This window comes from Aptenodytes patagonicus, chromosome 2, assembly GCF_965638725.1.
Source record: "Aptenodytes patagonicus chromosome 2, bAptPat1.pri.cur, whole genome shotgun sequence".
Classification (NCBI taxonomy): Eukaryota; Metazoa; Chordata; class Aves; order Sphenisciformes; family Spheniscidae; genus Aptenodytes; species Aptenodytes patagonicus.
In genome coordinates this window covers 134,642,775-134,659,811 of record NC_134950.1, presented here as the reverse complement: position 1 = coordinate 134,659,811, position 17,037 = coordinate 134,642,775, and the positions used below count along the sequence as shown (strand labels likewise).

The following is a 17,037-nucleotide window of genomic DNA, read 5'->3' as shown; positions in this document are numbered from 1 at the left end:
TTTAAGTAGGATTGCACACTGGAAGAACTCTATGTAGCTAACTGTTTGCAGGATTATAATTAGAATGGCTAAACAGGATATTTTTTCCCCTGCAAAGATTGGCATTATCTGCTGAAACTTTTTTCTGAGATCTTTTTTCCTGTTACTGCAAGTTGTACCGTAATTTGCTTTTAAAAAGAAAGCAAGCGACAAAAAATATTTCCCTGAGAAGCAGTAGAAACTGTCACCAGTCCTGTCTGAGATAAAGCACAGTCCTTAACCTAAACTGAATTAGTGTCACACTTTCCATTGGCGTCTCAGGGATTAGCATCTCGGATGTGTTTTTTAATACCATGCCTACACTTTAGCTTAAGCTGATTTACAAAGTACAATGTTTTTTATTTCCCAACAGACAAACAGTATGTGCTTTACAAGGAAAACATCCTGTGTTAGACGACGCTTTCGAGAATTTGTTTGGCTTCGGCAGAGGCTTCAGAGCAATGCAGTGCTTATGTGAGCAACTTTATATATGGCTATTTAATAATCTTGTCAATCATGGAAGGGGAGGATTGTTTCATCTTAATTCTGAGAATTACAGAAATCAGAGCTGGAAAGTGTCCTGTGTTTCTTACTAGCACACGTTTATTCTGTACAAGGCATTTTCTCTGCTTTAAACACAGAAGAATGTGGTTTGTACTGATAGCCCTTGTTTGGTGACACCCCCTCTAATTTGTAACAGATTTGATCTGTTTCCTTTTGCTATGCACAGGTAGCAGAAATAGCAATCTAGTGTAGGTGTACGTACCTCCTCTCTGTGCTTTTAGGATGTGCTTAGGTTCTGCAAGGACCATGAGAGACCCAGCCAGACATGCATGCAGGCTTAACAACTGGACCAGAAAAATCAGATTAACTTATTTTTCCCTTTGAGGTGTGTGAGAAGCCCTCCAGTTTCTCAAACTTGTGTTCCCAAGGTTGGAAAATTCGATTTCTTGAGCTTCTGGAACATGACCTGTGATTTTCATATGCTTGGCGTTGGCATTTGCTTATTGCATTTTTCTCCGCTGTTTCAGATTTGGTTTTAACTGTGTATTTGCTTCTTGTTTATAAAGACAGCTACCTGAACTGCCATCTAAAACTCCCTTTTTCAATATGAACAATCCTCATCACGTGGACCATCGCCGGCAGGGTCTGCAAGAATTCCTGGAAAAGTAAGTACAGTCTATTCTAGAGATGTTGGCATTTTTATGATGTCATCGATTTTCTGGTTTAAAATAGCTCATCTCTGGTACTTGAGAGCCACCGTGTGGTCATCTATATATGTTACACATTTGGTTTTATTTTTTATTTGCACAGTCATATTTCATACACATGACTTCAGCTCTATTGATTATAAGGAAACTTCAGCTGGGGCTTTTCCATTGTGTTTCATTGCATTGGTTATAAATAATAGTTTTGGATTTATGTCACTTTGCAGTTGTGTACTAAGACTGGGAGATCTTTCACCGTGATGTCTATTTCTACCTTTCAAGAATGAGCTAGATATTCTCATACAAAGAAACAGACTTCTCTCCTTCTTTATGTTCATGGAAATTCAGTGTCTTTGTGGACTAAACCCCTGGGAGCCTGGGAAAATTCTGTAGTGAGATCTCCTAACACAGATATTTCCTATAATGCCAGTTACTTTGTTTACCAGTCCCACTAATACAAACAAGCTCTAGCAGCTGTGACCACTTTCAGTACAGCTGCAATCTGTATAAAATCATTCATCAGACTTAGCTAGAGTCTGACCTGTGTTACAAGGGAGTTCTGTATGAGTTTCAGTACTGCATCCCTCAGTCCTGCTGCTGTAACCACTTCGTCTTCTGCAGTGGCAGAGACCCTGTTGGTGTAATTTTTCTGCTTTCTCTGCCGTTCTCATAGTACCCTGGCACTGCCGGCGTGAGAGCAGGCTGCTCACAGCTGCTGGGGCAGGAATCGTGCATTCATTTGCAGGCTCTCTTTAGCCACTGCTCGGGGTAAGGGCATGGTAAAACACTGCAAGTAGAGACTATTCATCTTTCAGTATCAATGTTTCCATGAATCACAACTGCATAAGCAAAGGAAGACAGCATATCATTTAAGTAGGTTTTAAGCCTTGTGGTCAGTGGGTAGAGGAATATTGGACCCACTGTTTTTCCAGTCAGTGTATTATAATTCTAAGCCTCCCTAACAGACAACAAATCATTGGTCCTGAGGTATATTTGTTAGGCTGAAGGCAGGGAGAGCTAACCGCTGCAGGAATAATATTCTGTGTACAGTTATATAGGATCTGTATAGGATTATATCTGCCAAAAGGATAGCCAATAAATACTGGTTGAAGGCGTGTGAGACAGGGAAAGGAAAGCAGAAAAGGATCAGAGGCTTTTTCTGCGCCTCAGGAAAGAAGGACGGTGAAATAGTGACTGTGCTTCTAGATAGCTAGATAATATTAATGGTCATACGAAGGGTGAAGGTAGTTCAGGTCCCTGGGTCTGAGCAGTTCTAGCTTAGCTGTGCTCCCCATGGAGTAGTGCGTTTTCAAAATCACTCCCATTTTAAAATGGCAAAGAGGCCAATCTGGTAACAAGGTACAGTATTTCAGCATCAAAAACATTTGCAACCACTGTCTGTGCTTCAAAAGGCAAAACAGAGAGGTAGATTCTCTTAAAACATATCCTCACTCTCCAGTTTTGTGGATATCTGTAGCTTAAATGAGTACTGAAAATGGCAGCATGTGAAGCGTTTTACCTTGTTGCTGTTAGTCCAGGAGTGGGAAAAGAGTCATCTCTGTTGTAAGGTAATGATTTAAATGTTTGAACTTGGATGCTGTTTAGAAAGGTGTCAGCTTTCTCTCAGCCCTGGGGAATAGTTGGAAGGAATTTTCAGAGATAGAGTTGTGTTGTGATGAATTGGCTTGGCACCTTACGTGCTGTACCATTGCCCTCTGCTGGCTGGCACCTCTGTGCTGCTTGCAGAAGGGATCTTTTTACTGGCTCAGCTAGCCTGCCATGATGCTTTCCCCAACCCCCTTTTTTGAGTCTGAACCAAAGGTTGTGATTTCTTTCTCTGAAATTGCATTTGTGGGCCTCATTGGTGTGGGGGTGTGTGTGTATACACATACATACACATGCTTGACTTTACTAAAGCTCTAGGTCTGGATGCTGCATGTTGTAGTGTGGCAATGTCAGGGGAAACAGGACCTCCCTGGTATATGAGGGAGGGGGTTGGAAAGGAGCCAGAAAGTAGTTGCATGGGGTGGCGTAACCCAGAACTGCAAAGCCGAGTGCTCCGTTCACCCCGGCAATGGTGGCAGTCACCATGCACAAGCTCACAGCCCCACTGGTGTTTCTTTGTGGCACTGGGAAGAAATGGGATTCGAGCCTATGTAGACCGGTCAAGGGAAGGGTTTGCAGGTAACATTTTTCAAATGCCCGCATGTGATGCAGGAACCCGAGCTCCTCTCTGCACTCAGTGCCTTGTGAGGTTATCAGGATCCAAGCCATCTCTGGAATGGAGTTTAGATCTTTCACAGTCTCGGTTTGTGCCCTGTGCCTGTTGCTGTGTGAGCAGGTTGCTGCCGCCTCTGCCCAGACAGGAGCCATGTGCCTGAGGAGCAAGGATCGGGTGGCTGTAGGCTCTCTGGTATTCAGCTCCTGGCCCTGGGAGCTCCTCCATATTGCCTATACGTGGATGGCTATGGAGTTCTCTTGTCCTCCTTCATGCGTCACTCCAGAATGAGTTAGCTCAGGGCAAGGTGCTTACTTAGAGCCTTTTTGAAGCCTCTCCGTGCTGAGCACAGTAGCGTGAGAATTAGGCCAACAGCTGGAAACTAGAGCAAAGCACTAGAGTTTGGTAAGATCTGGAAACAGGTGTCCCATTTTGATTTGGCTTTACTGCACAAATGCAAGGTAAGACCTGCTTGTCTTATAGGTTATTATCTCTGAGTGATGAAGAGCTGTAAAGCTCACTTCTTGTCTGGGCATAATTTAATATTTCAAGAGGCCATTTGCATTAACAGAAGTCAGCTAGCCCCTTTTCAATTATGACTTATGTCGTAAGAATAAGGAAAATTATGTGGTTTTCCTGGTAAGTATCCTCATACCTTTGAGGATGTCTGTAAATTCACAGGAAAAGCTTATTCTTAAATTGGAGGTCAAAATTGAAACACTGTCTTATAATATTAGGTTCTGTAAGATCATCTTTGCTTTCATCCCTTTTTAGCTGCACAGGTTTAACTTCAGGATTTAGATTACCTTCATAGAAGATCATCCATGCTTGCTTATTAGAAAGCTAATTAACAAAACTGTTTTAAATGAAGTTGGGTTCAATCACTGACACTTTTATTGAATACAGTTGGATCCCCAAAAAATATGTACTTTAGGAAAAAGGATTAGTCTTCAATTAGTTTTCAAACATGCAGTTTATGATGGGGTGGAAGACATACTGGGAGTTTTGAGAAATGCAGAGCTTGGATCCACAAGAGACGAAGGGCATCCACAGCGTCGCTGCTCTGGATGGCCGTGCGTCGGGCTCACTTGGTGCCAAACAAGCCACCCGAAACTCAGCTGCCTAGGGCAGAGCCATTCTCTGGAGGTGGCTGGGGTTTTGCCCTCCTCCTCGCACCTCCTTACCTTCCCCACTGCAGTCCCACAAGCAGGAGCTGGTGCAGGGTCGGAGGACTCTCTCCTGGAGGTGTCTCCACTGGGCGTGCTCTCAGGGACGCGGAAAGCAGGAGACTGGCTCCAAAGCGGGTGGATGCCAGCTTGCCGGGGCTCAGGCAGGAGCATTGGCGGCCATGGGGCAGGTGGGATCTCCTCGGGCGCGTGGTGGCTGCCTCTTTCCAATGGACCCTTGCTAGTATTTCCTATCTGGTGAGTGAATAATGCCTAGCAGGCGCGTGTCGCTTAATCCTTTCTTAAACGCATGCATTATCAGATGCCCAACAGTTGCTTCGCAGTTGCTCGCTCTCAGTAACATTTCCTCCCTTGTAAAAACAACGAAGGAGGAAACACAGTCGGCTTTTTTTGAGAGGAAACTGGGGCTTTGTTTGCTGTGGGCAGGGGCTGAGGGGCTGGATGCTCAGTAGAGGGCACCACAGCACAGGCTGTCATCTCCCATGCCTCTCAACTCCTGGTTTGTTTTTTCTTTTTTTTCTTCTTCCCCTTGCTCTCATGATATGATGTAAATGGGCAGAGTAAATTTGTCGAAAACAAAATCGGAGTGTTAACCTTCCACACACAGGCAAGTGTGCATCTGTCATTGTATTAGGTTACAGTAGATACAGGAAATCTTTAGTTAGGATTAAGTTGTACTGTTCAGCCATATGTTGTTCTCCTCCAGCAGAACAGTGTATAATATAACTAATAAAATCATGTTGAAGAAAACCAGATTTTGGACCTTGTCCAAATCAGACAAAACACATGTTTTGTCTTTTGTAAATGTTCTTGCCGTAACACGGGGAAGGAGAAATACTCCTTGTATAGTATCCAGTATTTCCTCAGAAATGACATTATTTCTTTTGGTTGTAAAATGATGTTTTTCGGCCCTGCTTCTTTAAAGGTCTAGAGATCACGGGCGTTTACTGAAAGCTTACAAACACAGATTCACATGACTGTGAATAAAAAATGATTTTATTATCTCTAATTCAAATGTAGAGCCTTATCCTGCAGCCCCCTTAATCACATAAGCAGTCATTATGCACGTGAGCAATCTGGCCGAGAGGAGTGAGATCTCTGACAAGTAATGACTACTGATGGGATCAAGACTTGCAGGATTTAGCCTTTCGTTCTTATTCCAGGCATGCATAGAAAGTCTGTTGTTCTCTTAAATATGCCCAGTCAGTTTATAGGAATTATCACCATGAGGCATGACTCTTCCATTAGCGCGACAGTAGCGAGAGCTGATTTACATTGCTGTAACCACAGCTTTGCACTGACACTGGCTGTAATAAAACTGTTTGAGAAGCACTGGGAGTGCTACTGGTTGTGTTCAAACTGCGCACGCGTTCAGCCTCTGCTAAGACATCCGAGTATTAATATTATGACACTCTGCCCTTCCTCTTGCCTCTTTAATTTGTTAGTTTGTGTTTTGTAATTTTGATTTTTTTAAATTTTTTTCACTTCACGCAGTGAGTCCCCAGGACAGCAAAAGCCCTGGAGAGCAACTGCTATACCAGCACTTAATACTACTAGTAACATCTGGTGACAAATGTATGGTTATTTCCTTGAAGGAGGAGTATTTTGAACAGGAAAGCATAACGCTTATGGATAGCACAGAATTTATTTTTCATTTTGATTGCTTGAAGAATGCAATTAAAAAGCAATCTAACCTGTTGGTTCAGATGGGGGGGAGGGGGGGAAGCAGAAGTTGTTTTTTAATTAAAAGAAGGAAGAAATGCTTCAAGGGTATGACTGGGTGAAAGGTGTTCATATATTTGCTTTCAGGATGGTTTTAAATGGTTTGCAAAATGCATTGAGTGTTTGGTCCCTTCCCCATTGTGAACATACATACATACATACATATATATATATATGTGATTAGCTTTATGAACATCTTTCCATTTCTTTGCCTTGGTTTCTCTTCACTCCTTTCACCTCCAGATGGCACTATGAAGCAGAAAAGAAAATTACTGTGAAATAATGAGTCCAATGTAAAGTAAAATTGGAAATTGAATTATAGCTGCAGAAAAAGGACAGTAGCCTTGAGGTCCTGATCAGTCTGTACTCTTATCACTTTTGTTTGCTGTTCCATGTGTTAGGTTACTGCCGAGTTAATAACAGTGCTTTAGCAGTTCAAGGCTTAGCAGAATTGTACTGGACATGAAATAAAGCTAAAATGAATTTGTGTCCAATATCATTGACATTAGTGCTCATTACTTCTCTGGTGTAATGCCTCAAACCATCTAAAATCAATTTTAAAGATTACCCATTATTTTATAAAGAAAATAAAATACATTTCAAACAGCAACAGAGCTGTAAGTGTAGTGTAATCTCATGAACAGTTAGTTACTTGTGTTTTCGCTGGTTGGCAGGAAACTTTCGAAGGTACGGCAAGAGGAAAATCTGTGAAACTAAATGCCATCCACAGAATTTAACGTCTTGCCTTTTTACTGGGTTACTTGGTATTAGACACGCAAATGTTAGAATTGCAGAAATGTGCATCCCCTCATGGTGCATGTAAGCCTGGGAAAAACAGTAACTCTAGTTACTCTACAGTAAACTCCAGCATGTTCTTTTTCTTTTCTTTTCTTTTCTTTTTTAAGAGGAAAAGAGGAAGGAGAATATTTACTCCCCCAATTGCATAAACTATAAACGTGGATTTATTGTGTGGAATGATACTTTTACTTTTTGTTGCAATGTTTGTCTTTGTTTGGAATGTACGTTTATCAAGAGTCAAGGCTGAAATCCTCTTTTAGTGGCCGTTGAATGATGGCTTTTCAAACGGTATTCATGAAGCTGTTGCTGTCAAGGTGTGTAGACCTGTAAATTCTGTGTTTTGAATCATTTTTCCACAGCATTTGCTGGCTTCTTTTAGGCTACGAAGAAGTTTTTCTGTATATTAATACACTGCGTGCATTGATTTTACAGATGTCTATTTGCTATGTTTACTTTTAAGGAAAATTGTGAGAATTTAGATCGGATTAAAAAAGGCTTTCTCTAGGTATGAAAGCGTGCTTATTTGGAACTTCAGCGAAGTCTGGTCCTTCTGAGACTGAATTTCAAATACACCTGGTAGATCATTAGGGTCTTTGCAGACATTTCCTCATTGGAAGGTGTCAAAGTTTGAGTTATTTGGTTGAGACTGTGTGTGTGTGTTTACCTGGGCAAATGAAATGTGCATGTACACAAATATCCCGCATTTTCAGTTAGATATCTCCTATTACTTATTTTGGTTTGACAGATTTTTATAGGCTTAGATGAAGCGAGAAATCCTTTAGTGTATTTATTAAATGTTATTGTAATGTTGGCCACTTCAGAGAACAGTTTTCAGGACGTATTTGTGTTTTAAAACATTATAGTCCAAGCACACCATTAATCTTATTTGAGAGAGGGAACTAATCAGTTACACTTTTCATTTTAGTCAGAGTACCTATAGAATGCAATATTTCTTTCTGCTCTTACTAGTTCTTACATTAATGTCATCTCTTGTTTCCTATTGCATAGCAATGACTTTTTTGGTTAACGACTGTAGCCTAAATGGGTAGCAATAGGTAAATATTGACTCTTAATAGTTTTGATTTGTTTAAAGATATTTTAATAATTTTCTGTGGAGCGCTGTTTGGCATGGTCATAGGCTCTGATGGCTTTATTACATGAGTAAAATTACATGTACATATAAAAAAAAAAGGCTCTTGTTAATCATTCTAGGATTTGTGTATTAAAGAATTCCTTCTTTACAGAAATGTTGCAGCAAAGTTGCTGCTTCCCCCCCCCTCCCCAAATAGTGATGATGATCCTCAATTCTCAGTCCTTGTAAAAGTATCTCTACAACTTTCTGCGTTACTGGAATGTATTGTATTTTGTTTACTCTCACTTGATGTAAGTAAATACTCTGTGCTAAATTTATCTGAAGACTTAATTTAAAATACATATAAACCAAAGATTAAAATGGCCTTTTGAAAAGAATAGCTGGAATGAAACAGTATTTAAGATTCCCTGAAAACTGTTTGCAAGTAAATTTAAGTCAGTGTTCAGTATTAGCATTTTCATTCTAGCTTAAATGTACCTATATTTGTAAAAGCGTAAATGATTTTGGCTAGCGTTGGCTCTGTTGTTTACAGGTATTTCAAAGTCCTGACACTGTGTGTGTATGAAGTCCTCTGTCTCTGTATACACTTCTTTCCCCCACCAAAGAAATTGGTGACTTGTAATTTTTAGAAAAGCTTAGCTATTAAAAAAATTAAAAAAAGAGTTCTCAAATGGAGACCAAATTTTTGTAAGAGTATATGCCTCCAACTGCCTAAAAATCATTAATTGATCCATGTGGTAATAACAGATGGCTAAATGGAAGAAATGTCCTTGAAGTTATTCTAATAGCAGATGTGCCTAACTATTAGCTTCGTGGTTTTACTCACCTAAAATTCCAAATAATGTAATAAGAAAGAAACACGCACCTAATAATTTTAATATGTTCATTACCTTCTGTTACTGATTTAGGATTCATCTGAAAACTTAAAAGCAGGACATCATTTAGAATTTGTTCTGGTAAAACACTTTAGAATATATGGGTGTATGTGCATCTATATAAAAACATTTGACTTTTTTCTTTTTCCAGGATCCTGCAAGATGCATTATTGCTTTCAGACAGTAGGCTTCACCTCTTCTTACAGACTCAGCTAAGCCCAGAAGATATGGAGGCTTGTGTATCTGGACAGACCAAATACTCTGTTGCTGATGCGATTCATAAGTTCGCCTCTTTGAACAGACGTTTTCCTATAGAAGATGAAGAGAGAAAAGGAAAAAATGATGCGTACTTGGATTCAGAGAGGTGATTTCTGTATTTCCTTACTTTCTGAGATTATATATACGTACATACACATGCGCATGCTTCACTTTTTTTGTTGATGTAATACTAAGATAATGAAAAAATTAATTGACTGAGATTTTATTGAGCTGTGACAGCTCATCATAGAAGTCTTCACACACACCTCCACACTGAATTAATGAATGCAGTAGAAATTCAATTATCTGCATTCTGATTATGTGAATTTCATTTAGTCAGACTTGAATTATTCGCGTTTAAATTATCTTGCTAAAAAAATATCCAACTGCACTCCAAATGGCTAATTAAAAGTCCAAATTTCCTGTCTCTCTTTGTGACTGGAGATAATTAAAGTTCTCCTCTGTTACTCAGGCTTTGAGTGTGTTGTGAAAACCAATTTCCTCCTTTTATTTTTTTTTTTTTTTTTTTTCCCCTCTCCCCTTTTCTGCAGTTCATCCTCCGGGCTCGGACCTAGTGATGACAGCATTTCATGTGGATGTAAAGCAAGCCCAGCTTCTGAAGAATCATGAAAAATCATTCCTGTATTGCTATCTTAAGGACAGTACAAAGCAGTTTCTGCTCTGTTTACTGGTTACGTGTACCACGTAAACACGGCTGGCTGGTAACGCGTACCTAAAAGACGCGTCATCAATACAACCATATGTCCTTACAAAATTTTCAAAACAGACCTTGATACTATTTCTTTGTTGATTTATTGTGTACGTTGATTCAGGTCTACGCGCTATCTATTACATTTAGGTTTTTGTGACTATTAAAATCTCAGTGTTGGTAAGTCGTGCTCTGCTGACATACGTGGCAGTTAAAATATTTCCCTTAGTGAGTGTATGTCTCCGCTCTGAAAAATAAAGAGAACTTAATTCCTCAGCTTAAAAGTTGGTGTATCATATCAAATATATTCAAAGCATCTTTTTGTAGTTTGCATCAGAGAAGTTTCATCTTTAGAAGTCATTTGACATTGGTGATGAAATTACATACCCCACAAGGTATTCACTTTTTAAAGTAGCTCAGCAACATCAGCAAAACAACATTTGTACAAACTATATGCTGCTGACAATTTGAGAGATAAATATATCTTCCTCTGGTCTGTCTGTAATGTTTATGGAAAGCTTGGGTTTATCATGCATGAGAACTGAAGGCCAAAATTCTTGAGCATGGTTGCTTAAAAGTTAGAAATATTAATAAAAATGACATCATTTCTAGGCTTGCTGGAGATTCTCAGTTCCCCGGGAATTACGGATACTCGTTCCCAGTGAAAATCCTGGATGAGGTCCATTGAAACCAATGGCTGAATTTTGCATCGACCTCGCGAGGGCCAGGATTTCACCCAGCGCGTTTAACTTTAGGCAATTCCATTTGAAGGCGCCGGGAGAGATGTTTTAGTTTAGCAGTTTAAATGGAGATTATCTCCCTCTCCGAGACGATGATAATCACATAGCTATAACACGCTGTACAGATGTGGACCTCTCCGCTCTTTGGGAGTAACAGGAGCTGCTGATTTCATTGTGGCTGTAGTTAACACGTTGGAATATTGACTTTTTCACAAACAAAAGGCAGGCTTGAACACAACTTCGTAACCACCAACGCTTATTTTGATTAAACGTCAGTTTTGCTCTTTAGTGTTAACAGCAGCTGCGTAGTGTCTTGTCCCAGATTCTGTCAAAGGAATATGTTTCACTGTGGTGTTGTATTTATATTTGACATTTAACTGCTATTAAAGAGAGCTAGGGGGTCTGATCACCCTAGCAAAGCTCCCATTAACTTCAGTGCTGTAGTTACCGGCCTAGAAATAGATTTTTCTTTTTCTTTTTTTTTTTTTTTTAAGAATTCTGTGGATACTTTCAAAGAAGGAGCATTTTAAACCTGTGAATTACAGAAACAATAGATTATTAAATGGCCAGATAATAAAGGTTAGCATAGGCGTGTGTGGGCATGCTTTTTTAAAGCACCCAGCTGGGAATCTGTGTAATTTTAGAAACATGTTTTAATAGCCTGAGGATAACATCTCTTAGGTAACTGCTTTAAGCCACTGTATTTTGTTGATGGTAGCACTTCTGTAAGATAAATATCCATGTTTCTTTTTGCTCGGTCTTACTGAATTGCACAAATGTATCTATTCACCTTCTCGGCTTGTGTGTGAGTTAGCAGCAAAGCTATTTTAATGTAAAAGTGATAACGTTTAATTAAAGCAACAAGTTATCACTAAAAGTAGCTTAAAAATAGCTGTTATTGCCAGGCAGAGACGTTTGATTACTTGACTTTTTTTTTTTTTTGAGATGGCACATTACAAGAAAAATTGTATAGCAAATTTATTTAAAAGATGGAGAAAATATAAAAACAAAAACTGGAATAATGTCTGAGAAATATATTAATGTTTTTATTTAACACAATGTTAAGATAGTGGGGTTTTAATTTTGTTTTAAAAGATTGAGCTAAACTGTTGAAGCACTTTACAATTCTGGCCTACTAACACGTCTTTAATATCTGACAAAAATTACAGAAATAAAAGGTTTGGAGAGCCTTTGTGACTATTTGTTAATTCTAGGAGCTTATCTGTATGCCAGTGAGTGTTTTCCCAATGAAGATGTTTCTGAAATAAATACTTATTTTCTAATAGTTCTATTGTTCTGTTATTTTCTTTGTGACCCTGTTCAGAAATTCTAAGGCTACTATAACAGAACTTTCTTCCCAGCTTTGACAGAAATTTGTTTAAATATTTATCTTTTGAATGTTGTTTGTATAGCTAGTATTACTGGAATTTTTCTTATTGAAGGGGAAGGAAAGTATTCTATGCTCTAGTATGTTGTCCTTTTGTACCAGCTGTATGTAACTGCACATAAATGCTTAAGACATTTTGTTTAATTTGGAATATTTAAATGTAACTGTTACAAATTCAAATGTAAAAAAAAAAAAAATATTTTTAATGTCTTTTGTGATTTCAATGATTTGGTGATTTTTTTTTCAATGCTGTGTAATATATTGTGATTCAGTTGATCACTGGTATTTTGAATCTCATTTCTTAGATTTGAATAATGCTGATACTTCCTGCTAGTTTTTTAAACAGGCTAATATCTAGTTTGTAATATTATCTAATTACTATTGCTAATTTATATCTAATTGCAATAATTCTGCACTCAAAAACTTTGCTTTATCTTTTGCTTAGAACTTTATGTTCTCATTTTTATGATGATTTCTTAAAAGCTTTTAAGTAATTAGAAAGTAGTAAATTGTTTCATTTATCTTGTGTTTAAACCTGCCAGTAAGGCTTCCTTTATTTCAATATCCTAATGACATTATGACTTATCATGTGTAATTACTGTTCAGCTATTTTTGTGAGATATATACACACACACACACACACTAAGTGCTGTTTGGTTTGGGGTTTGTTGTTATTGTTTATATTTTCTACAAAAACAAGTGAAAATAACTCCAGTAATATATGCCATCACATTCTTTAATGTGTAACTTCAGGATATCGTAAACTAGTATTCGGCAACCTGGTACTTATGGTGTCATTGAAATACGCTTTCAAGAAAGATGAGAAAAATTGTCTTTTGGAAAGAAAATTTTCATTTAAATAGCAGTGCATTTTTACAAGCATTGAGAAAACTTATACTCTTAAATGCCCCACCACCTAACACCGCCAAATTCTGTGTCTAAGTCTGGTTTTGACACGTGATATATTGAATTTTTTTCCGGAGCGCTATTTAAATGATATAGGTACACAGTACTGATGACTTGCTCTGTTGTAAAACACAGGGTACAGATAAAGCCAGCGTGCTCAGGGGCGAGAAGAATGAAACCCGTGCGTTTCTGTGTCGCCTCCCTGCCGTCGCCGGGCTGGGAGCAGGGCTGGGGCCCGGGGCGTTCGCCTTTCCTTCCCCACGAGCTTTTACAATGTTGCGAAAATGTAAACCGCTATTGCCAGAATCGGGTCGATTCTGTTCATGAGGGGCCCGAATGCTTTAGGGAAGACACAGTTACTCTCTCCTTCGGTGTTAAAAAATACCCTGTAACGTCTTAAATCGCTTCTCCGCCTTCTGGGATCAAACCTCCTCGGAAAATAATTCAGGTGACCTTACACCGCGGAACTCGCCTTCTCCCTGGGGCTTAACCCCCCGCGTTTGTACTTCGCGAGGCACCCGTAGCACACGCGTGTGTGTTTCCCTGCCTACGCCCGCTGAAGCTGTCTCTCAGGGGCAGGCGAGCGCTTCCCCTCGGCGCTCCCGCGGCGAGCGGCAGCCCCGGCTGCCGGCGGGGCTCTGCCACCGCGCTGCCCGACAGCGGCTGCTCCCGCGGGGAACCGCGCTTAAAAAAAAAAAAAAAAATTAAAAAAAAAAAAAGGGGGGGGGGGGGGAAGGAAAAGGTAGGTAGCACCCCAGGTCGCGCTCCCCGGGGCGCCGGGAGGCAGGAGCGCCGCTCCCCGCCGCTGCGCCCCGGCCCGGCCCTTCCCCGCGCCCCGGCCCCTCCCGGCCCTGCCCCGGGGCCGCCGGCCGCGGAGCGGGGCGAGAGCCTTACCTGGGGCCGCCGTCCTCTCCGCCCCGCTCCGCTCCGCTCCGCCCCGCCCGGCAGGGGCTGCCGCCCCCCCTCCCCCCCCCCCGCCGCACGGCTCGGATCGCGGCGGCGGCGTGCGCGCCGGCCGGCGGCTGCGTGCGCGCACGCGTGTGCCCGCGCGTGCCCGCGCTCGCGGGGGGCGGGGGCGGCGGGCGGCTGTCGGGGAGCGAAGCCGCCCGGCCTTGATCCGGTAACTCGTGGCAACCGCAGCCCGTGGCAACGGCGGAGGAGGGAGCGGGCCGGGGGCGGGGGCCCGGCCGCCCGCGCTCCCGCAGCGCTCCCTCCTCATCCCCGCGCCCACGCGCGGCCGCGGAAGGCACCAGCCCGGCTCTCCCCGGGGGGGCGGCGCGGAGACCGGCTCCGCGGCCCCCCCGGCAGCCCGTCGTTGCGCCCCCCGCCGCCCCGGGCTCCCTCCTACTCCCCCTCCTTCGCGGACGGCGCCCCCGCCCCGCGCCGGCCGCGCCCGCCGCCCCGCGCCGCCAGGGGGCGCTGTGGGTCAGCGAGAAGCGCGCGGCCGGGCGGGGCGGGGCGCGGAGCGGGGCGGCCACCCCCGCGCTGACAGCGCGCTTCACATCCGCGGCTTTCCGCGGGGGCTACAAAATATTTGTCGGTTATGTCTCGGTTTTACTGCCCCCCTCCCCCCATCCCAGAGCCCCTCCCGCGGCCGCGCAGCTCCGCAGCCGGGCAAAACAGGGAGGCGCCCCCCGCGCTGGGGATGGGGCTCAGCCGGGGCGGGGGGGGGGGTGGGGGGGGTGGGTGTCTGCACCTGCCTCCCCACGGGGAAGCCCCAGCCGCCCCCCCCCACGCACCGGCCCCCACGGCACGGCGGCGCCGGGCTCCCCAATATTTAAAAAAAATTTTGTATTTTTAAAATTTTTTTGTATTTTTTTTTTTATACAAAAGCAATTAGGAGCCAGCGCCAAGCCGAGGCGTGACATTTACCAGCCTCCGTGGCAGGCAGGCTGCGCTTAAATGGAGGCCTTTCTGCGGAACAACAAGAGCCAAAAGGCCTTGTGTCACCCAGTTATGTAAGACACAATCTCGCCTGAAAATGCACAATGAATCGGGAAGGATTTATGTAATTAATTGACCAGTCTTAACCTGTTATCGTGATGTAAGGAATTTGGAACTCATTAATTTGGGCCCTGACAGATTTCATATTAGAGCTGGCAAATATGGATTGAGCCTCTTATTCTTGTAGCAGCTGGAATTTCCATGACAGTGAGGATTAGTGAAGAAGACCTATTGCTCGAGTCAAACTGCCTCTTTTGTAATCAGCGGCCCTGCTCTGCATTAAAGGGGTAATGGGAAAGAAAAAAAAATAAATACCAAAAGGGAAAAAAAAAAAAAAGAGAGAAATGTATTCATGTATGGAGCAGAGCAGGGGGAGGGAGAGGAGGGACGTATCCTGGTGAGTGGAGGCACCAGAGTGGTGCTTTCCCGGTCCTGTGGCAACGAAAACGCCGCGAAGGCAGCCCTGGGGCGGCAGAGAGGGAAGGTACCCGAATGACAGGTCTGCAGCATCAGTGCGGGGCTTGCTGCTTCTCGGCCAGACCTTCAGATGGAGCCTCCCGGGAGCCACCGAGCACTTGGAGCCGCAGCATCAGAGCTCCCAGGAATGGGGTCTGGGCTGCCAAGGGCTGGAGGGATTTAGGGATAGAGGTGTTTGGTTCGTGATCCTGGGGAAGTGGGGACCGGGAGGTACCTGTCTTCCAGCTTGGACAGTGATGCCCTCCCTGGCGGGGAAAAGGATGATCAAGGCCGGGTAAGGAGCAGATCCAGGGGCAAGGGCAGGCCTCCATGCTGCCAAGGCAAGGGTGACTCCGCACAGGATATGCCTCAACTTCCCACGTACAAAGACGAGAGTAAGAAAACTCCCTTTGTCTGCTGGTTCACGACAACCTCTCAGCACAGCTTTACATGGTGCCTGGCTGGGGAGGGCCCTCATCCCATTATCATTTCTAGGCGTTGATGTAATAGTAGTAATATCGGGTGCAGACTGTACGGAAACAGTCTAGGAGCTTTTATTTTCTCTCCTGGCAACCTGTTAATGACTGCGCTGGTAGTGAATACAGTTGTTAGAAATGACTTTAAAAGGTTTCCATGAGACATCATCATATTTCTCCCTGCAAAGTGTTTACCTACTTTTGTGACAAATGCCATGCAAAGATAGAGGGGTATTTTTCCTTTTCTCGTTGTTTCTTTGCTTTATGCTTTTTGGTAGTTGAACATTTCCCCTCCACAATCGCTTAGATCCACCGTTTGCTCCCGTGGGTCATTTCTGCATAATAACCGGGAGAAAGGAAAAGATGTAAAACAGGGGGGATTGACAGTAAAACCACAATTGTTTGTAAAGACTGTAATGGCAAATGCAGATTAAAAGTAAAATGCAGCAAATGAGGCCTATGTGGCTCGAATCCTCTGGTCAACCTTGTCCATATTGGCCTCGTCTCCCATCATTGTGCCAGGATGGTTATATGAATCCTGGTACCAAAACTCAAGTGTTCGGTCCCAAGTTTGGCAATCTCCACGGGGTTGAGCGCGTGGTGCTGGAGACCTGCCCTTATCAAATTGCAAACTCTTTGAAGAAAGGCTACCATGTCCTCCTTGGGGGGCTAGATCTAGCTCCGTGGTAGCCTTTACATTGCTCCCGTAGTTGTCAGCTATGAGATCAATTTAATCATTGATGATCATCCGGACAAGAGCTTTAATCTCCTTGACTTTAAACAAAAAAACCCAACCCAGACCAATAGATTACAATTTGATTGTGCTCCTTCAAAGAATATCTTTTGTCTTACTGTCTCCCGATAAATTAAAAAACCTTCACACATGTCAACTAGCTCAGATTTCCCCCAAAGGTAGGGAATAATTTATCTTTTATGGTGGTACACAGACCCAACTCAACCATTGTCTCACCGAGTCTATCTTTGCTTTTTTTTAACGATCAGGAGTGGCAAACCGCTCAGGTACTACTGCAGCTATAGGTTT

The 17,037-nt window shown here is 42.8% G+C and overlaps 1 protein-coding gene and 1 long non-coding RNA gene across 3 annotated transcripts in view; one reads left to right on the top strand and one right to left on the bottom strand.

The window, feature by feature from the left end:
* The window catches only part of SNX10 (sorting nexin 10), a 37,645-nt gene extending 25,157 nt beyond the window's left edge, over window positions 1-12,488 (top strand). For both annotated transcript variants that reach the window (XM_076331295.1, XM_076331296.1), the window contains exons 4-7: window positions 392-492; window positions 1,089-1,187; window positions 9,271-9,483; window positions 9,929-12,488. In XM_076331295.1, the coding sequence (XP_076187410.1) occupies window positions 392-492; window positions 1,089-1,187; window positions 9,271-9,483; window positions 9,929-10,007 (492 nt within the window). In that variant the 3' untranslated portion in view covers window positions 10,008-12,488. The remainder of the gene's footprint in view (window positions 1-391; window positions 493-1,088; window positions 1,188-9,270; window positions 9,484-9,928) is intronic.
* Window positions 9,105-14,076, bottom strand: LOC143156979 (uncharacterized). Its single transcript, XR_012994717.1, has 2 exons — window positions 14,014-14,076; window positions 9,105-9,428 (listed from the first exon to the last, which is right to left on the bottom strand). It is a non-coding gene; the product is annotated as an uncharacterized LOC143156979 (long non-coding RNA).
* Between the last annotated feature and the right edge of the window lie 2,961 nt (window positions 14,077-17,037).